The following is a 22,057-nucleotide window of genomic DNA, read 5'->3' on the forward strand; positions in this document are numbered from 1 at the left end:
CACTTGGAGCAGTGGTCCCCTACACATACATAGCATCTTGCTTTGAACAGCAAACAGAGCCAGATGATTTCCATAAGTTCAACGTTTTTCTATCATTCTCTCTCAACTTAGCTTTGCCCATCACTCATGCATTTTCCAAAGAGACTATTCTTTACCTTGCACACTGCAAAAGCAGTCAAAAGACACAGGAACGCTAATCCAGTTTATCAGAGCATCACGTGGGTTAATCAAGCAAAATACCAAGTCAATGTTAACAAACACAAATAAGAACCTACAGCCTGCAGCTTACATTCAGACTTACATTTCTTTTGGCTGAAGTTAATACAGATTTAGGTTATAATTATCTAAACCTTAAACTTACAGCCTAGGAAAATGAGTTGACTTAATGAATAGTGACAGTGAACAAAAAGAATTAATGCAGTCTTTACAGATCTCAGACAGCCAGGATCAAGGAAATCAATTTTTACTTTCAACTTACACAAGCTGTTCCAACAGCACACCATTCTTTCATTATTACTATCTGACCCTTCTGGTTTGGAAAAAAAAAACACCTTAAGTATTTCAAAGAATCCATCCAGACTACAGATGGATGTCAACTCTGAATAAGAACATTAACCCAAGCTTCTAGCATTGTGCCATCAAGTTGGCACATCTGCTCTTCATCATAACTACCTACGCCTTTCCACGAATTCAACTTCCATTACCTCAGACACGAACTCCTCATGTTTGACCCGCAAGTTCTGAGAAGAATTATCAGGTTTAACTGATCGGTACCTTTGCCTTCACCTCCCTTCAAATCGACATTAATTATTTCTAATGCACTCCTATGCATTTATCTTTGAATAGACATCTCTCCTGAAGTAGCTGGGTACTTCAGTCATCTTGATCATCATATTCATCTAAATCCACACCTGATATTGCACTCCCTTCTAGTTCAGGAAAGCAAAGATACGCCTACTTGACAGGCATGCTACTCCCTAACTTTTTCAAGGCAAGTAGAGGCAGTTTTGTTGCCCTTGGAGCACAGCCTTCAGGACTTTGACTACACTGAAATTCCTGACAAGACTCCAATGTAACACCAGCTGTTGACACATTTATATGCTGCACACATTGAAGTAATGCTCCAAAACTAGGATTGAAGAAGACCTAAGGATACATTCAAAGACAATTTAAAAGGGAAGCAACCTAACATAGCACTTCAGTGCACTTAACAGCAAACAAAACATTTCCCCACACACCACCTGTGTCTAGGGCTCTCCATCATTAAAAAGATTTCACCAGCAACAGCTGAAACTATGTTCTTTCAACAATGTCTTAAAGCAGCTCTTGCCTTTTCTCATTAAAATAAATAAACAAATACTCTGCTTCACTTATTTACCTTCACCCACAAGGTAGGATAGGAGGAAGGGGCAAGGAAGACTAAGATGGGGGGAGTTATTATCCAAATCATCTTCAAGAGAAATCAATCTCTCATATGGGCTAGGCTTCCACACTTACAGGACATACACTACAGATCATTCTCCTGGTTTCAATTAATGATTTTAGTCTGTTCTTGAACAAACATGGAGGAAACTAAAGAAAACAAAGCACTTCCAAACTATTCCAATTTGGACCTTTTGTACTCACCCAGAAGACAATGTTGTAGCTGAAGAGCAGATATTTGTACCAGCAGCTGACTTCTGCATTAGAATATCGGTAATAGTGCATCTTCTATAACGCAGCGTCTGCAGACAAGAAGAAATCAAAATAAACAGTGAAAAAATTTTAAGAATAAAAGATGATTTTTCTCCTGCTCTTTCACTCTGTGAAGAACAACCTGTACCGTACATTGTTCAGGAACTTACAGACTTCTGCTTCCCTCAAACTCCTTCTAAGTATTTGCTGCTTAATAACCTTATCTTCTTTAAGCACACTTAAAGAAACATCCAAGAAGGAAACCAGCTAAGCAACCAGCCTAATATCTGCATCAGCAACTTCACATTCATCAACCTTGTCACTCCCTCAAAGCCACTGCATTTACATGGACAGCTACTTGGACTTCTGCAGAAATCTAAACACACACCAACAACCCAGCTAACAGGATGTTCCAAGCACTTATCTGCAAAATCTCAGCGTCTATACTACTAAATGCAACAGGCACTCAGACTTCTCTGTACTTAAACGTTTCTTTACCAAAACAGCACACGGTAAAAGGATTTATTTTCAAGAATAAAAGCAACACAATTAAGCAGCTCATCTGCTCCACAGAGTTCTGCTTTCACGCTCCTTAGTGTACACTGGAGAGATAAGGCTGAATCACAGTTGTTGCTCAAACACTTCAGAGAACCGAGGCTTTTCAGAGCACTGTAAGTAACCCACCTCTGCAGACAGGCCATGTACAGAAAACAGAGGGCAAGCTCTTAATATGAAAGCTAAAGCTGTAAAGATGTAAAGACAAAGCATGCACCAACCCAGCCAAGTTTCAGAAGACTGACTGCACAACATGTACTGTCCACAACAGACAGCAAGCAGCAGCTCCACATTTCAGTCCTCCACGCACTGTTTTCTTCCCTTACAATGTTTGGGAAGCACCTGCAACAGAAGCAGAGAGTTTTCCCAACATGTCCTATTTAACAGATTTCAAGGACTAAGTTGACCTGGGCATTCACAGGTTAGCTACAGCAATGAGAAGGGAAACTTGCTTCTTTCAGACGGCCACCTGTAGTTGAATGTATAAAAACTCCACTGAAAGAGAAAGGACAGATCTACAGACAGACATTTTCAGCCCAAAAGACTTCAGACAGAGATCTCAAGTAGGTTTCAGTTTTCATTCTAGAGGCCTCCCAATGCCGGCTTGGATCTCCCCCTTCATAGTCCAGACACATACGCTTCCTCAACAAAAAATATTGGAAGGCCATATGACTTGGTGCACCAAATATGACTGAAAGACTTAAAATTTCTGTTTTTTCCAAGCTAATATGGATTAAACTTAAAAAAAAAGAAAAAAAAAAGGGGGGGGGGCTCTCAGAACTTGGTGACATTCAATTTTTGTGCTAAATGCCATGGGTCAAAAACAAAAAAACAACATAGATGATGTGCACCACTACCAGAAGTAGCTGCACTGAGCACAGGTGCCACAGTGCTGGTTCGTCAGGCCTTTAGCCAGCCAACATCCACACCAGAGACAAGTGAGAGCACACACAGCCAGCATGTGCTACAGTTCAGGTGAGAGACATTCACAGACTTGAATCCTGCTTTTATGACATCAGTTCTGTCTTGAGAAAGCTACAGAGCTTCTGTATCATTATCTAAGGAAGGGTGCTTCCTTAAGATAAAACTGATGCCACTAATCCCAGTTCCTACTTCTTCCCTAAATCAATGCTGCATTCACAGTATCAGCCAGCCCTCACATCTTATCAACAGGGCAGGATGCAAGGAAACAGATGCCTATGTTCCACATGCTATGACACTCAGAGACTCCACACATTCTTCAGGACAATTAGTAGCCACACCTTCAAAAGCCTGCTATTGGTTTTGCTACCATTAGTAAGAAGTTAGAGGCACAAACACAGAAGAGGAAGGGTGTTTTGTTAGCACTACATTTTGATATCAATACGTAAAGGACTACTGGACAAACACTATTAACCAGAAACCTTGCTTAAACACTGCTAGGAGAAACTGAGAAAATGCCACAAGAAACGGAGTAAATTTGAGGTAAAGCCAAAAAAGAAACATTTTCCCCTTCAGTAGCTCCTGAAGAGACAGTGGCTGCACACTATGAACTATTTCACTGGTTTCAGAGAAACAACAGAGTCAGCAGCAAGATGAAAGGAGCTACTGGACCTTCTTACAGAAAGAAAACCAGCAAAATATCTCATGGCAGAGCCTGGATATGCATCACTAACACCTGAGCTTGGTATTTCCACAGTACAAAAGTTTCATCTCATTTAGTTTTAACCACATACTGAAAACAAGTTTTGCCTTCTGAGGTTCACCCTGAAACTAATGTTAATGCTCGCACTTCACTGATAACAAACTAAAAACTCTACAAACACCATGTCACACCAAGTATGCACAGCCTTTCTGTTTTAACAATGGAAGTCCTACTTTATGGCAGCGTGGGCCGTGATTGGCCACGACTTCTTAAGAAGTAATCCAGGCATTCACGTAAGCTGAGTTTTGCAAGACATGTTCCCAAGACGTAGACAGTTCTGCTTCCTCATGCCCTGCTGCAGCTTCACAGACATTTTCAGCCCACCCAGTTTCACAGACCACATTTAGCAATCTTACACTCGCAAGATGAAGTGAAGAAAATTGGTTTGAATACCACTTTACTGGCATTCTTTTCTAAACCTGTAGCTAAAGAAGGAACAAGTGTTTAATTTTCCCAGCTTGAACTCATCTCCAGCGCATACAGCTAAGTCTCTAACTCCAAGTGGCAATTTACATTTCAACAACCAAGGTTCACGCAACTCTCTAAGTCAGCAAGTCTGGTGGACACAGGGAAGGGAGGGAAAAGATTCTAGGAAACAACAGCAGCCTCTCAATATGCAGCACAACAACTACCAGTACAAACAAGTTCATCTGTCACAGGCACGGCAAGGCCTCCACTGTTGCTTGTCTTTACTCCCGTAAGAAAACGAGAATCTTGCAAGGGACGAAAGCTGCAACCTTAAGCTGCACATAGTACAACTAAGAAATGTTACTTTTGCTGCTGCAGGTGGCATTCAGCCAGCGAAGTGCCTCACACCCATTTCGTAAATACTGGGGTCTGCTAGACAGACCTCAAAAACACAGTCTGAGGTAGAAAGGAAAGCAAACAATTTCAGGAACCAAAATACAGAGACTGAAGTACTGCTTTTTGTTGGGTTGCCCTCTCTGACATCAGTTCAAAAGCTCACCAATTGCTCAAATTTCAACTTCAAAGAAAGTAGTAAGGAACAACAGCATCGGAAGTGTTCTTACTGATAAGCACCTTAGCCTGCTTAAGTCATCAACTGAACCAACAGCTTGCGCCAAATATATTTCTCCTCACTTCCCCATACAACTGGCAGGAGGACCCAGCCAACATCAGCCACAGGACTGCTGCACAACTACCAAACACTTAGAAGCTTATTGTAGCACAAAGGCAGCACTCATTGGTACCTTTCTCTGCTGTATTTCTTACAAAGCAAGTCATGTTGTCTCAGCTGACAGTCATCACCCACTCACAACAAAACCAATTGCTCAAAGTTACACAGAGCTCAGCTGCTTTGGTAGAATTTATAACTTATTGTTTAGAGCTTTCATGAGGAAAACGTGTTGTTTAAGAGACTGCTGCCATTTCAAAAACATTTCTATACCTACCAATTTCACTTTTAGGTTTCAAACACAACAGCAGTGATACTGACTCTACAGATTAACTATTATCAAAACAGCTGTGATTTATTAATCTCACCTGGATACATAAGGAAATCCTCAAAGATAAAGTGTCAATCTAGAACTGGACCAACTGGAACACACATCTCTAAATCCAAGCCCACAAACTTTGGAACATCAAGAAGCATTGGCTTCACTGGGAAGACCTAAGCCAATATTCATGCTTGGCAATTTATGCCAGCATTGCCACTGTGTGAAGTCCCTTGCCCTGTCCTCTCCTAAAATCCACAGCCGTTCATCAGCATATGGGAACAATCACACATCGAACCATTAAGCAAACATTCAAATCAATCCTGCAACATACTGTGAAATATGCTAAGAGTGCGGCGTTAAGTCTTCCGATTCATCTTGCCAGAGGCACACTAATGGCAGCAGTGGACAAGGCTGGGAGCCCAGAAGCTGTGCCAGCTTATCCAGGGTGTTCAAGGAAACGCGGTACCACTGTGATGTCTGCCTACACCAGCATTGTAGGCACAATGTTAACATGCTGAAGCAGACAAAGCAAGGGGACAGGGGACAAAACTAAGACAAAAAAATTCACTTCGTAAGCCAGTGGCTGTCCCACATCAATCATCAAACCAAAGCATTAAGCCCACATGAAGATGATGAAGCAAATGAACAGAAACAAGAATAGAGCACAGAGGATTGAAGAGAACTTAACAATGCAATAAGAGATGCACTGGGACCTGCTCCTTTGTTTGCATCTGCCTACTCGATGCCATTCTGCTATCAACGCCAACTCCATACCGAAGGCATCAGTTGACTGATTTGAAATACTGTCATTGGAAATTAAAAAAAGCATTTTTCTTTCGGAGGAGTTCCATCAATAGAGTTTGGGATTCTCTATTAATTAGTTTTGTGTGTCAAACTGAAAGATGGACATAGCCCCGACCTGGACCTTCTTAGCTCCAGCCCAGATTTTCTTAGTAGTTCTCGTTTCAGATAGCACTAAAAGGCACATGTAGGCTGCTCTTCCCACATCCCAGAGATAAGCTGACCACAGTCACAATGTTCAGTAGAACATTCAGTAGGGCATCAACTCTTCACATACAAAGACTGAGCCTGGAGGACAAGGAAAAGAACGGACAGGACTTCAAGCTCTTACAACTTATCTGTTCCCAAAATCAGAGACAGTAACACTTGTTATGATTCAGAATGCTCTACAAGGATGTGTCATCTTCATTTCTGTAACATTCTATCCCAGGAACTCTTACAGAGGTCCCTAAAGAAGCAGAAGTTTGTCTTAATGAAATAAGGGTACAGTAATTTCACTTCAACTGCAATCCAGAAGAGCAGAATCATGTTTGCTCATTGTTAGGGGAAATGTGAAGATTGCTCAACGAAATGGTTGCTTTCATTGTTTAAATCTGAAAGATTCCAGATGCACGATGGACACTGTGAATATGTTACCTCTATCATGCTAGAGAAATAATGGCTGGTAACAACCCTCTGAAATTAATGGGAAACATGACTAAAACCAGACAGATTTCTTAAAGCATTACCCTGAAGGCTTTTATATCTGTACTGTGCTGAAGATTCCAAGCCCTCAAACTGTTTGAAGAATGTTAGTAACACAATTTGCTCCAACACAAACTCTACAAGACGATCCTTAGATCAGAAACAATTTGCCAGCTCACACTGGTGGCACTGTCATGTCTTCTACCTGGACTTGTGCAAAGCCTTCCATGTGGCCATGCACCACAGCCTTATCTCCAAACCGAGGCTGGTCACAAATGATATTCCCAATGCGTTCCACCGTGGGACCTGTGCTCTTTAACATCTTAATGACACAGTACAACTGAGTGTGCTCTCAGCATGTTTGCAGATGACAGTAAGCTCAGAGGTGCAGCTGACATCACAGAAGGAAGTGACGCCACCCAAAGGGCCCTAGATAGGCTCAAGAAGCAGGTCTAGGTCTATGAGAACTTTGTGAAGTTCAACAAAGCCAAGTGCAAGTCGTTATAGTTTGGTCAAGGCAATCCCAGAGATGCTGAAAGACTGAAAGGAGAACTCAATGAGAGCAGCCCTGAGGGGAAATACTCAGGGGTCCTGACGGATGAAAAACTGGACATGAGCCATCAGCACAAGCTTGCAGCTAGGTAGGCCAACTGCATCATGGCCAGCATTAAAAGAAAGGTGAAAGCAGAGTAAGGGAGGGTACTGTCACTTTCTACTCTTCCTCTTTAAACAGTACTTAACACCTGTATTCCATTACATTTTGTTGCTGTGTGGTAGATGGCAGCAGAGGGGCAGCCTGCCAAAAGGGTGCTTGACACGGAAATGCACAGGAAGGAAAGGTGTGGAAATGAATTCCTCGACACAGGAAAAAAATGACCCCAACACTTGCTGAACAACTATGGAGACCAAAACAGTGGACATCAGCACAGTGAGCAGTGCATTACAGCAGTGGCAACAGCAGGGCACCAGCAGTGGCGCAGATTTCTATAGGCATGGCACATAGGCTTTTGTTCAGTGCTGGTGAAAACCCATAACTGATGGCAGAAACTACACTAAAAAACATTGTTTTGTAGCCGAGAATTTGGTCTCTCACATAGTACTACTGTATTCTGTGCATCTAGTGTAACTTCCATGGAAAAAAAAATGCATTCACCAGGCAGCCCATGGAAGCGCCATTCACTGTCCCTGGAAGCTTCCAAGGAAGATGCAGATGTGGCACTCAGGGACGTGGTAGTGATGGGCTGATGGTTGACCCTGATCACAGGAAGACAGATCTTACAAAAGACTAATAAAGAAACACGACCAAGTTTTTCTTTCAGTTGAATGTCTGATTACAACTCCATACATCCCATTTGAAAATGCGTATGTAAAGTAATTAAGTCAAATGAAAATGGTGGCGTGAGTATATAAAAAAAAGAGGGTGACTTCTCTAGAAATCTAGAAACTTGTTCTCAAATTCCTTTACCAAAATGGAAAGCAATGAAGCACAGATTTTACTGTTTACAGGTCTGAGTTCAGTCAACACATCAAAGTACATGAGATTATTTTCCGTAACTTGAGCTGGTTTGCTGGGTTGTCTTCAGCAGCTACACCAAATATGTTGACAAGGGATAAAGAAAATGACTTGATTATCATTTTCACAGCTTCTTATGAATCAAGAGATTTAGCTGTGCCTTTCAGTGGCACCAAGCAGCCATTTATTCAGTGACATTACATTTATTATCAAGATCTCCAATGAAAATGGCAAGTTGAGCCTTGTCTGTAGTGCCAGCACTTTCAACTATTGTCAAAGCACAACATTTGCAATACACGGGGAGGCGGGGGAATGGTTTTCTGCATTTTTGTTCTTCATTTTTAAACCAGGGTACATTGCATCTGCCACTCTTTCCAAATGCTGCTTAATAAACTCACCATCAGGAAATGGTTTTGATTTTCTTTTCTTTTTTTCTGCAATCAGATTTGCAACTATGTCACAAGCTTTCCTAACAGTCCATTTGAGTTCTAACTTATCACCACAAAAGATTTCGTTGAGATGACAACCATTTTTTTTCTGTTCTATCTTGTCTTTACAAAGCATTCCACAACGCGCCTGATTTAGCAGCGTGCTTTTACAGTTGGAAAAGATAGGATCTGCAGTCTTTGAGAACTGATACAGTTTACTCACAACACGAGCATAGAGTCATACTATTTGTCTTGACAAAGAGTACTCATCTGCCTATTTCTAACTGGACACCCTTCCTTGACCTGGGATTTTTCCTTTTCTGGGTTCTGCTTTCATCTGAGACACCAAGAGGTAGGTTGTAATACCAGCATTTGCAACCACTGCATTATTCTCCAGTAGAACAGTAGAAAAGGGAAGCTGTTTGGCTCTGTATTAGTATTAAAGAATGGCACACAGCAAGAATACAAGATATAAAGCCTTTACTGATCCTGCCTTCTAAAGCAATACAGAATAACCCCTGTCCCTGCAAGTTAAAAATCACACTGACTACACTAAGAAAAATAAAGTCAACACTACACACTTAGTGCAGTTCAATGAGTGGCTCCTTAATCCCTTGGAAATGCTTGGAATCATGTTTCATGACTATGAGAAGCTTTCATTGAAGCTATTACATTTTCCCCTAATTAGAAGGTTACCTACACGTAGTAACTTATTTAGTAGAGACACAAACCACAAGCTATATTTGCCTTTTTTCCTTCACAGAAAACTCAGATAGTGTCCAACAGAAGCGTGTCAGTCATGCTCACCAGGAGCTGATTCACTTCAGGGAGCAAAGCCTGTTAGAACAAGCAGCTGACCAGAACTCCTCAGCTACTTCCTACTGCCTCTCTTGAGAGCAGACACACATCCACTCACTATATATAACATGAACAGCAGCAGGGCAAAACTCCTAGTCCCAGATTGAAGTCATTACGCAATTGGATTTACTTTTTTTTACTTGCCTTGCAATAGAAAGTATTGGAATTCTCATCAAAACAAGTGTTTAAGAATCCAGGAATTACAGTTTGGGCAATCTAGAAAGAAGGACGTGGTGAGGGACCCTGTCAAAGGCTTTGCAGAGGTTCAGGTAGATGACATCCATCACCCTTCCCCTGTCCACCAAAGCCATCACTCCACCACAGAAGGCCTCCCCCATGTATTTTTTTTCCACAGAGACAAACAGGAGGTTGATTACAGTAATGCACGCTGAAAGAATGACTAACGTATAATTTGTTTGGTCGCTGTTCTATTGCCTTTTTTTGCTTAAGCGTCCCTTGCTTTGGGTACAACATGTAGTCTGTCTGTACTTGCATGACCTTTTTTAGGCTTTATGCTGAATGTCTCAATCAATTTAAACAAGATAAAAGTATCCCCATTAAAAGTAACAAGTGTGTTGAACAGCAAAGTTACTTACCTGCAACACTAATTATGGTCACCATTTGTTCTGCTTTTACAATGCTGTGTCCACATCACAGACATGACACAGAGCAGCATCCATAAGAGATTCAATCCTGCCCTTCACACCCCCTCACCTCCCTTAAGTACCAGGACTTGTGTCATTCCTAAACCATCCCTCCCCACACACCACAAAAATCAACTTATGAGGGTGGTTAAAAAAAATACTTTAGAACCTGTATTGTGTTTGGAGTCTTCATGCAAAGCCTGTCCCCCATTGCAGCCCTGACCAACACCCAGGAGCACCTTGCTCTACGTGCTGGTAAAGCGAACCTTGAGCCCATAGGCCACAGGAGAAAATAGCTCTTTGTGGCTGCATAGACAGCTCAGACATGGTATGACAACCACGCTTCCTACCAACTGACTTCCTAGAAATAAAAAAAAGGCACTTGTTCGACTTGCAGAAAAAGGAGCAGCACGCAAACCTCCAACACACAGCACTGGATAACATTAGAGAAGGGACAAAAGAGCACTCATGGAACACCTCCCACACCCACCCACTAGCAGCTCTATGGGAGACTACCTGTCTGGGCTCAAAGAGGTAGAAAACGGTGAAGGCTTCAGGAGATGCAGCAGGTAGGTTTGCACAGCACCCTGCCCACACTACCACAAGGTGAGGAGAAAGAAACCAGCTGCTCTCGGCTTCAAAACACTCCAGTCCTTCCTCCAGTACCAGCTATCAGACAGGGTCATGAAAAACCTTCAATTGTTTTGCTGGAACACTCACATCCTCCCCAGGGGAAAGAGGAAAAACGAGCTGTCCACCTCACACAGGGCACACCAACAACAACACAGTGCAGCCAATCACAGCAGTGCGGACCAGACAGCAATGCTGTATGCAAACACATTGGGCTCTGTGACAGCAACCAGCAGAGGCACCAGGAGAACCCAAAGGCACCAAGGTGGGACAAAAACAGTCCCATCTGCACCATTAAACAGAGGAGAAAAATAACTGTGGGGATAGAAAAAACTTCGTAACACAGGAAACTGCCATTGTAACACACTGACAGTGTTACACTGGCTACACAAGCAGCGCAGCCCAGAAGGGGAAGAAAAAGCAAACAAACCAGAGCTCAAAGACACCTTCCCTGCCCATTCGTCCCAGATTAACAAATCTTACAGCTGAACTCCCTCCTGCTCTGCAGAATCAGACCACTGCTATGACCACACTGTCAAAACAGCCCACATAATCTCAGCATGCTGCTACACATTTTGCAGCCCCCTCACTGTCTTCTGCATGTCCTCTGGCTAACTGCCTACATTCGTTTCCAATCACCCCACTTTTTAAGTGAACCTTCTTCCTCTCCAGGCTGGCCATGCACTTACTAGATGAACTTAATGGGCAGGAAAGAAAGCTATTCTCTCTCTCTTTTTTTTTAATCCTTTATTAAATTCAGTTTTCTATCACTGCATGTCCTTCTCATATAACACTAATAACATTTAATAACAAATGACAGAGAGGAAAAGAGCATCAAGAGAATCAGCTCCATATCCCAACCACCAGAAGCTTGCTCTCATGTCACATTTTGGTTGCTCACATCTCTGATGCCTTTCTTCAGAAGGAAGTTACTTGAGGCTACTCCATTTATCCTCTACTCGAGAGGTTCCCAGATGTCAACATTCATGCAGCAGCACTGGTTTTATACCCCAAAGCAAGAGCAGACAGCTCTTGCTAAGCAGAACAAAAGTCTGCCTTTCAGAAATACTCACACAGCATCCAGCTGCCTCTGAACACCATACCTCAGCCTGCTTCCTGCAGCTGCATCTTACCAGAGAGAAAGAGATATCAAGCATTTGGTCTTTAAGGAACACAACAGAAGCCTTTAAAACAGTGATTACTGGAAAGGGACTCGGAGCCACAGTGATACGTGAGGTTTTACACACTACTAAGCTGTCTGAAAAAACTAAGGGAAAAAAAAAAAAAAAAGGAAGAAAAAGAACAGCCCACAAAATTGATCCAAAAGCTCACCAGCATCCTCAGAAAACGCCTGAACTTATTAGGGCCAAAGGAAGAGACCCAGCTCCCTTGGTGAGCTTCAGTACAGGTCTTCAGAGGGACAACCATCAGCTCAGTGATCCTGACTGAGAGTGCACAGCTCATGCCAAAACCAGGACAACACTTAACACTTGTATGTACTACACCCTTCACCTTGACAAAGGCTGCCCTAAAGCATTCTCACAGCTTTTGTACAGACTTAAGACAATGACGCAGAAACAGTCCTCAGGAAGAAAAACATGTAAGCAGACACTCTGAGTGGAAATTCACTCATCATATCTAAGTCTCACTACAAGGAAAGAGAAAAAAACTACTGTTCTCTTGCTCCCCAAAAGGACAAGAGACAGGAAACACTAAAGGAAAAGCAAGTGCTGGCGCCCCATCACCAACAGGTGCTGAGGCAACATTTGAACCACACAGGAAAACAAACTATCTTCTACATCCTGCAAAGAGGCCCGAGTATGGATGCATTTCCTCACATACTCTGCCTATTAGATTTTCCACCACTCTAAGCTCTCTGCACCATATGAGAACAGAAGTGTGAAAAACCACGCAGAACAACAGCTCTGTTTCCTCAAAGACAGGCTTCATTTCCAAGAGTCAGGTCAGACCTGTAAGCACGGCCATTCCAACCAGTGCTTTCAGCTGCTAACGGCAGCATCTCTTATCCTGACAGCTTCTGAGGATCACTACTTACCACAAGTCAAATCTGCTGCTGTCATTCTCACCTGTATCACACAAACCAGAATTAACAATGATTTTTCATCTCACTGGCCATACTGAAGTTTTACTCAGGCATCCAGTGAAGCTCACTTAGAAAGCAAAAGAATTAAAATACAAGACCTGCAATCACAATTAATACTGTTTCAAAATGAAGCTGTGCAAAGCCAGAACGTTTTAGGTTTTTTTCCCCTCCATTTCCATTAAAGTAATTTTATGAGACCCCAATTATTAAACTTAAATCCATACATAACAAACCTTGACCAGCTTCACTCCGGTCGAGTGAAGTACAAGTACGAGTCAGAGGGACAAGGAGAAAGATGCTGTTCAGAACTAAGGACTGTAAAGCTGCACAGGTCCCCTCAAGCAAGCTAATAACAACACACCTCTAGCAGAGCCCTAAGCTTTAGGGCTTTTAACACTAGCAAAGAAGACGCCTGCTTTGGATTCTTTTAGTTGCTGCTCCCACAGCAACTTTCTGCAATACCTGCTCCAAACTAAATACTTGTTTGGGTGTTTATTTCCTTATTTCAGCAAAAAAACCTTCACAGAGGGACACAACAATCATGGTTCCCTCATGCATTTTGTGGACTACAGCCTCTCCTCTCAAGACCTCTCTTTCAAACCCCACCCCTCCCCTCCTCTCCTCTCCCAACCTCTATTCTCCTCTCCTCTCACTGCCTCTCCTCTCCTCACTTAAAGAGAGGATCTCTAAAAGCAGCTTTGACAATAGCTCTGGGAACTCCACTTCCCCCCCACACACAGAGGAATGGAATTTCTAATCTAACAGTGAGATTAGAACAAGAACACCATTTATTCATGTTCAGCATTGCTCAAACCACGCCTAATACACAATGAGAAACTTGTCCAGTTGACACTGTTACTCTTCTCACAAGTCTGTCAGTGCAACACCCACTTAATGCTAACAAATGACTTGCAGCTACACAGCACAACTTCATAAACCAGACCATACACCAAACAAGTGCCCTCATCTGACTGAATTTCAGAGCTAAAGAGAGAGAATTGACGATCATCATACACACTGTGCCTACATCTGGCAAAAGATAGCTCAAAGCGTAACATATTTCAGTTATGCAAGAACTTATCTGACAGCTACATCACTCCTAACACAGCACTCACAAGATATTTTCTTCTAAGGGGACAGGGAGGGAAGGAAAGAGGTTTGAAACAGGAAAGCACTGTAAGATAAATTACTTCACACTGCACTAAATGCCAAGTAAGACTTGTACTAACGCCCAAAGATAAGAATTGAGGCTCCTTCTGATTTCATCTCCTCACTTTACCAGGGGAGTAGAGACAACACTTGAACACAGAAGATCCCAACTACACCAGTTTACACTGAGTAAAGATCATACAGAACACAGACTAGACAAAGAATATCAGCTTTCAGTGACTTAGATTTAGTTCTAGATCCCATCCTCTAGCAAGGCCTTGCCAACCAAAGAGTAAAACCACTGACTAATTCAAGCAATAGCAAAAAGTAACCAACACGCACATTGTCTTTCAGCAAATGCAATTCCAAACTTGGGATGTTACTTCTAAAATCTGCTGTTTTCATGGTAGTGTAATTTTGATCATAAAAATCTACTAAAAATAAACAACTTCACCACGTTCATATTCACATGTTCAACTCCTTATCCCCAAGCACTGCCTTCCTGTGTCAAAGACGAGTGGAGAAAGAGTCCCATTCAACACAGGTGACCTGAAATAGTTTAAGAAACACACAAAAGCTACAAAATAGCTTCCCCCCATAGCTTATTTCTACTTCACACCAATCCATATCCCAGAAATCCTGCTTGACCTCCCTTCCACACAAAACCTCTGCCAAGAAGATAAGTGCTGCTATCTCCAATCATCATCCCTACCTCACTTATCTACTGTCTCACAAATACGTTGTTAGCATAAAGTTGCTCAGAAAGTCACGTGCTTCACTCACTGATAAAGGAAAGAAAATCATCACCCCACTGAGTCCCTTATCAGCAAGATACAGGGCATATCTTCTCATCCCCCATGGGCTTGCGCTTTGTCCAAGGGGTCACAAGTGTTATGACCTTTGGGGAAAGGTGGAAACCAAAATGAAACACAACACTGGAAAAATCTGATAGTGCCAAATCACAGAATTATCTGGATTGAAAAAGACCACAATGTTCATCCAGTTCCAACCCCCTGCTGTGTGTAGGGCCAACCAGCAGACCAGGCTGCCCAGAGCCACATCCAGCCTGGCCTTGAATGCCTGCAGGGATCCCCGCCTCCTTGGGCAACCTGTTCAGTGCGTCACCACCCTCTGAGTGAAAAACTTCCTCCTAATGCCTAACCTAAACCTCCCGTCTCAGTTTAAAAACACTTCCCCTTATCCTGTCACTATCCAAATATCTTAAAACACCCTCCCCAACACCTGCTATGGAAAGAAAACCCAACAAAAATAATGTACATACTCACACTGCTCAAATGATGACTCAGAAAGGTTACAAACGGAGCTAAGAAGTATACATGAGGTGCACTCGGCTATATGCTTAGCAGCTGCAGGCAGATGCTCCGAAAGCACACAGTTGTAGCATATACAGAGAAGAAAGATCAGTACGGAAGTCAAGCAGACAGCACAGCATGGGTTTTGCTTTCTATATAGCGCTCAACCAGCCCGGCTCGGAGCCTCTCCCTCGAACGGCAGGTAACTGCCCTACACCGGTTCTCTCGCACCGGGGCGGCCGGAACACGGCAGCAGTGACCTTGAGGCCGCCCGGCTCAGCACCGACCCGGCCCCAACCGCAGCCCCGCGGACACCTGCGAGGCCCGGCCCCGCTCACCGCACCCCGCCCGCACCGACAGCCCCGTGCGTCCCAAGGGAACCCAGCGGTACGGGAAGTAGCGGCAGCGCTCCTGAACCCCCCGCCCCGCGCACGCCCGGGGAAATGGCTGCCCGCTCCCGGAGGCGGAGGAACCGCGCTCTCGAGACACAAAATGCCGGAATTCTAAGGCAAAACAGGGAAAGGGCGGCGGCCACGGAACACGGCGCTGCCCCGGCCGGGACTCGGACTCACCCGGGCGGCAACCGCTCGCCAAGTTTCAGCAAGTTATAAGGAGAACGAGGGGACGCTCAGCACGCTCCGGATTCCCTCCGCCGCCTCCGCTAGTCCATGAGCACAGCCGAGCCGCCAACAGCACGCGGCCCTACGACCACCCGCACCCCACGAAGCTCCAACTCCCCGCGAGCAGCCGGGCGCCGAGCAGCGCGGAAATGCACCGCCAGGCCACGCCTCGCGCCCGGGCACGCAGCCGCTCACACAAAGGAGCCGCACAGCTGCACGTTCACCGCCCACCTCAGCGCTGCCCCCGGCTCCCTGACCTCCACGGCCGGCCCTGCGCTGCCGAGAGCCCCCGGGGCCGGGCGGGGCGCTGAGTTCCGGCAGCCCCACCCCGGAGCGGAGAACGGCCTGTCCGCAGCCCTCCTGCGCGCCTCAGCTGGCGGAAGCCCGTGCTTAGCTTAACTATGGCTGTTATTAGTGCTTCCAACGGGTTTTTGGCTGAGGTAACTGTGCTCACACCCTACAGAGATACGGTTCAGGTCGCGGGTGGCAGCTGACAGGGTGGGTAGCTGAGCAGCCTCGCTTCCTCCACAGTCTCGCAGACTTTCATAGCGAGAACGAGCATAAAACAATTCCAAGGTAACCTCCAAGGCACAACCTGAGTGTTTCCTAGAAAACCTGGAGATGAAGGGAGAAAATCAATAAATAACAGTCTAAATTGCACTTTGAGCCTCCAAGTAAACCAGGGTTTTCACATCTCAGGTGAGGCCCTCGTAAGGTCTGTGTGAGGGGAGAAAGTGGCTGCCTCATGGTTTCTCACTGTGCACTGAGCACACAGCTGAAGCAATCACCCCCTTGTGAGCCTGTCCTCTAGTGCAGCCCTTCCTGGGCAACACAGCTGCTTATCTCAGCTTTTCCACACTCTGTCTGCATTTTCCATCATTTCCTCCCAAATTATGAGAGATAAGGCACTTCTGACCTCCATATCACTCCCACATAGATGAAAAACACTAAGGCCTGCTTTGTAAAAGGGCTTCAGGAAGTGAGCTGGATGTGATGGAGGGCATGTGCTGAATAACAGCCGGAAAGCTGAGAACGGGGACGGGAAGGAAAGGCTTTCCTCTGCAGCAGCTCTTTATACCCCAGCTTCTAGCTTAGCTCCTGACTTCCACACACTTCTGCTGTTCTCTTCTTCAACAGGTTTCATCTGTGAACGCCTTAGTTGCCAACACTCTGACTGCTGGCTTAAGCCAAAGGTAGGAAAGGCTGAGCACCTTGAGAGCCTTGGCTAGGCCCAGCTGCCCTGGCCTTCAGGTATATCACGTTTGGGAATGGATAAATACTTTTCTAATTCTGCAGATTCACCTATAGAATGTTGCATGACAGTGGCTTCACTGTTGCTTTGCAGATCTACCCAAACTTGCTCGAGGATGCTTAGGCTAGAAAGCAGAGTAAAACTGAATTGGCTGGTAAAGCTGAAAGAAGATGCTTGAAGAAGGATGTAAGGTGGAATGATACAAAGATGATGATACAAAGATATTCAAAAGGTTATTTATGAGGAAAAACTCACTGATATGGATGCCTTCGCTGGGAAATGCTGAGGCAATCTCCACCAGGGAGCGATCTCCAAGAGATGCTGCCTTAGTGGTGGTCAGCCCTTAAATGAGGTCTAGGGGAGGTGGAGTCAAGCTCCACCCCTTCCAGGAGTACAGCTAAATTACCTTCACCTGTGCTCCCACAGCTGACCTGACACTTGCCTCAGCTGATTAATCAGAGCATACCCCAAAATTAATGCATTAGGAGTAGCTGGTGGAAAATGGTAAGACCAGAGCTATTCACCAGTTCCACTGTATCTGAGAGGCTTTAGCATGACCAGCGTCTGCAATTTGCAGTGGAATCTATTTCTGTTTTTATCGGAGATCATTTATCCAGCGTATAAAACTACAGAGGGTCGGACCAAACTGGCGGCTTCATTTCATTCACCATTCCGCCACAGCGCCCTCTGCTGGTACCAGCTGGTATTGCAGCTGCCTATTCCTGCACCACCGAGATGCCATTTGCGCACCGGCGGTAACTAGAATTAATATTACTAAAACATGAAACGTTGGTGAAGATTACAACGAGTCAGTTAATAATCCATCCCCTCCGCACTCATTTAGAAACATTTATACGCCGCAAACCCCATCATAGCTTTCCTTTATCATTTTAAGAAGGTTAAAAGGTCCGCACAAGGAAAAAGACTGCAGAATAAATGTCTCCTTACAGCTTTCTTCTAGACTAATCCGGACCAACAGAGCCCTGTTGCTGGCGTCTTTGTTATGCAAATCTTCTACTGCAGAAAAAAATCGAGTCTTCTGCTGACCTTCACTTCGGCTTAGGGAAGCAGTGACACCCAGCGGCTAGGGAATAAAAAGAGCTTTCTCGTTCTCTTATTTCTTACACAGCGCATCTCAGGAAACACATCAGGGGAAAAAAAAATGGCAGGGATCCTTCGGCGTTCCCTTCTGGTTGTGCATATTTGCATATGGCACCCGTTACGGGCAGCCTGACAGCCTGGGAACGGATAACCCGGCAGGGAAAATAAAATGCAGAACAGGAAACAAACAGAAAACACCCTATGAGGCAGCTCATGGTTCTCATGCATTTAAAAGGACACCGCAGACAGGAAACATCATTGGTATTTTTCAAGTATTACAAAGGCCTTTTAGTCAGTAAAAAGCACTTTCCTGTATCACACCTCGGGCCCTGGCTTCACAAAATATTCCTTCTTAAAAAGGTTTTTTTTTCCTAACCTTATTTCTCTACCAAAGACAAATGAAAAAATGAATGTCAGGCCTTTGAAGAAACAACGGCAAGGTGACTGAAAAGGAATAGCTAGAGGGGAGCCTCCTTGTTCAGTATTTTCATTTATTAGTGTTCCCAGCATCAGAGGCAACAGTTCCTTTGTGAAGTCCTATTCGGTGCACTAACTTAGTGCTCTTGTGTTCAATGAACAAAACATCAAAGCATTAGATATGAGTAAGGAACTGGGCCAGCAGAGGTAGCTGTTAACGCAACAAAACCAACTACCATTATAAATAGTTTTGTCAGTGAAGACGTATAGAAGAAAACATTCTTAAACCAGGTATGCAGACCTTGTACAGTAGCTGCCACTGGGAATTCACCTGCGATTGAATGGCTCCTCCCTCGCTTTCTGCCCCTTGGATTTCCTTGAGACTGCCCTTTTCATAGCCTTACTAATTGCTCCTATCTTCCCACCTCTCCATTTGTACTCTGTCAACGTGGAGTTCAGAAAGAATGAAGCAACCCCAAATAAACCTGAAGCTGGCTTATTAAAAGAAGTTTATTGAGTACTGATTCTTCCCAGCATTTGCAAACATCATTTGTACTTTCTGTGTCTCCAAATTTACGCTGACCTCTGAAAGGAGGAGAAAGTTAAAGGATTTTTACACTTGAGTAGATGTACATACCTTCCAAATCCAGAAGTGCACTGTTTACACTAACTGTTGCTGTTAACAGTGACAAAAGGCACGTTCCCATATCTGGAGGTCTCACGTGATTGCTGTACGTGTGCCTTGGCTGATGCCGATGGAGCAAAAAGAACTTGCAGTCTCTGTCAGCATTTTAATAATGATCTCCATCCAAGGGACTTCATGTGTCTTACTAGAAACATTTCTGTGCTAAAGGGTATGCTTTGCCATGTTATAGCATTAACGATGTACATAGTTAACAGCCATTATACTTTGGCTAGATGTCCTAAATGCTAGACCTAGCAGTTTCCTGACTATTTCCAGGACCACAAAACAATAGCCTTTTTGTTGGAACACCAGCAGGGCTGCAACACAGTGGCATCCATCTCATAACGGAGGACCTTTTGGGGTCAGACTGAAAGAACCATGGGCAAACTCTGCCACAGAGGGTGAGATTCAATTGCACGGCCAACAAAACTTAAAGCACATTTAGCAAGTTCTAAAGTACTTGACATTATCTTATGTTTCTCAGAATGTATCTGTCTTCCAGCCCATACTCCAAGGACTGCTTATGTATTTCACATTTCATGTTTATGTAAAATGTGTAAACACAGTGGAACAAGGCCTGAAATCCAGATCTCTCTGAGCTCAGTACCTTCTTGCCTGTCTTCTGGCAGTATCTCTGTGAAAGACAAAGCACCAGTTCCCACTGCAAGGAAAGCATAACTCAAAACTTAACAAAAGTTGTGATACAGAAGTCTGCTCCTGTTGTTTGTTCCTATTAGAAGCATCTTGAAAGGTAAAAAACAGGAGCTCCCAGCCATTTCTTCCACCATCTCTTTTGCATTTCCTACCACCTGCACTCCAAAGTGACAATATGCCTATTGAAGACAACTGTTAGGCAAGCACTCATGCTATGGAGTACTCCCTTTGAGCAATGACAAGCCTTCAGATACAATTCTTACTTCCTGAGGCAAACTCTTGGCAGTTGGTCTGGCTGCTCTGAACTCCAGCAGAGCCCATCTCCACTCTGTCACTCAGTGTCTCAATTTTTAGGCACCATCACAAGCATCAGGTACTAAAAAAACTAAGAACCTCATACGAATGCTTTTTGCTTCTAACCTCAACACCTTTATTCGACACCAGGGCACCTTATTTTATCCAAGCTCCTCAACTAACCAAGACAGTCAGCCTACCTGAGAACATGCACATAAAACTAACTAAATTCTGTGAGACAAATGTGGTAGAAGACACAGACGAATGCAGATTTTGTCCCCAGATCTTCACTGCTAGTGCTGTAATAGGCAACAGCAAACAATAAACTCTGAAGGGTGCGTATAGTTAAAATTAGGTCTGTTTGGGCATTCTTTTAAGTCAGGATTTTACCCATAATGATGCAATTATGCAATTGCAAAATTTGTGCAATTGATTTTATACATAACAATACCAATCCTTAGTGTTTGTGTAGTTTAGGCTTTTAGTTTTGATACAGTCAGCATCAGGCATGACCACACATACAAGGCAGGCAAAAGCACACACAGAAACAGGCTTATTACCAAAGTTTCAGAGCTACAAAGAACCCCTGTCCTCAGTATCAATGATGCAGCGAAGTTTGATACATTTTAAGGTCAGAAGAGAGTAGAATGACAAGAGTTGTATCCTGCCAGGACAAAACATTAATTAGTTAATTCTTCTGCTATCTCAGTAAGTTTTAGCCCACATTTTTTTTCCTCCTCCTCCCCCCCCTCCCCCCAAGGTTATCTAATACATATACCAGCTAATTAAGGATATCCTGTGACACTTGATTCAGCACATTTGGAAAATCCACGCTGTCCTGTTCACGCTTCAATCTAAGTACATATAGACATGATTATGTATGGTAATGGCTCCTATGGATCATACTGTGGAACACTACATCTATTGCTAGATGCCATTTCTACTGTAGTACTCAAACTGAGATGGAAACTCTACATAATCTGTTTCTTCATACTGTTACCCATTTTTTAGAAAAACAAACACAAAATGGAACTTGCTTTCCTATCACAGTCATCTTCTGGAGTGAACACTAGACGTCTTCTATCTTCTTTGCAGGCCATCACACAACGAGCTGGCATTTTCAGAGCCTTTAATTAACAAGAAACTTACTTGAGTAGATGTAGCAGTACTTAAAAATGCAGCAGAATGCCTTGAATGCAGAATCTCTGACTAATCTAGACTAACAGGATTTTATCAGAACTGACTAATCTAGATCGACAAGATGAAGGACCTGAGGGAATGGCATGAAGCTGCACCAGGGGAGGCTCAAGTTGCTTCTGGGAAGCAGTTCTTCACCAAGAGGGTGGTCACAAACTGGAACAGGCTCCCAGGGCAGTGATCACGGCACCAAACTGCTGGAGATCAAGAAGCGTTTGGATGATGCCCTCAGACTTAGGGTTTGAATTTTGGGTGGTTCTGTATAGAGCCAGGAATTGGACTTGATGATCTCTTAGAAATACAGACGTATTTATGCATTCAGGAAAAAAAAAAAGTGAAGACA

At 43.9% G+C, this 22,057-nt stretch overlaps 1 protein-coding gene and 1 long non-coding RNA gene across 4 annotated transcripts in view; one reads left to right on the top strand and one right to left on the bottom strand.

The window, feature by feature from the left end:
* TSPAN14 (tetraspanin 14) overlaps positions 1 to 16,439 on the bottom strand; it is a 37,617-nt gene extending 21,178 nt beyond the window's left edge. Inside the window, exons 1-2 of one of the 3 annotated variants that reach the window (XM_015866082.2) lie at positions 16,346 to 16,439; positions 1,627 to 1,724 (exon numbers count right to left, since the gene is read on the bottom strand). In XM_015866082.2, coding sequence (XP_015721568.1) covers positions 1,627 to 1,707 — 81 coding nt within the window. In that variant the 5' untranslated portion in view covers positions 1,708 to 1,724; positions 16,346 to 16,439. Of the gene's footprint in view, positions 1 to 1,626; positions 1,725 to 15,467; positions 15,852 to 16,066; positions 16,257 to 16,345 lie in introns of those variants that run through there. The other 2 variants (XM_015866079.2, XM_015866080.2) reach the window with 2 other exon arrangements.
* Positions 16,440 to 16,441: 2 nt separating this feature from the next.
* Positions 16,442 to 22,048, top strand: LOC107315592. Its single transcript, XR_001555976.2, has 4 exons — positions 16,442 to 16,554; positions 17,252 to 17,365; positions 17,460 to 17,552; positions 18,317 to 22,048. It is a non-coding gene; the product is annotated as an uncharacterized LOC107315592 (long non-coding RNA).
* Positions 22,049 to 22,057: the final 9 nt, after the last annotated feature.

This window comes from Coturnix japonica, chromosome 6 (assembly GCF_001577835.2).
Source record: "Coturnix japonica isolate 7356 chromosome 6, Coturnix japonica 2.1, whole genome shotgun sequence".
Classification (NCBI taxonomy): Eukaryota; Metazoa; Chordata; class Aves; order Galliformes; family Phasianidae; genus Coturnix; species Coturnix japonica.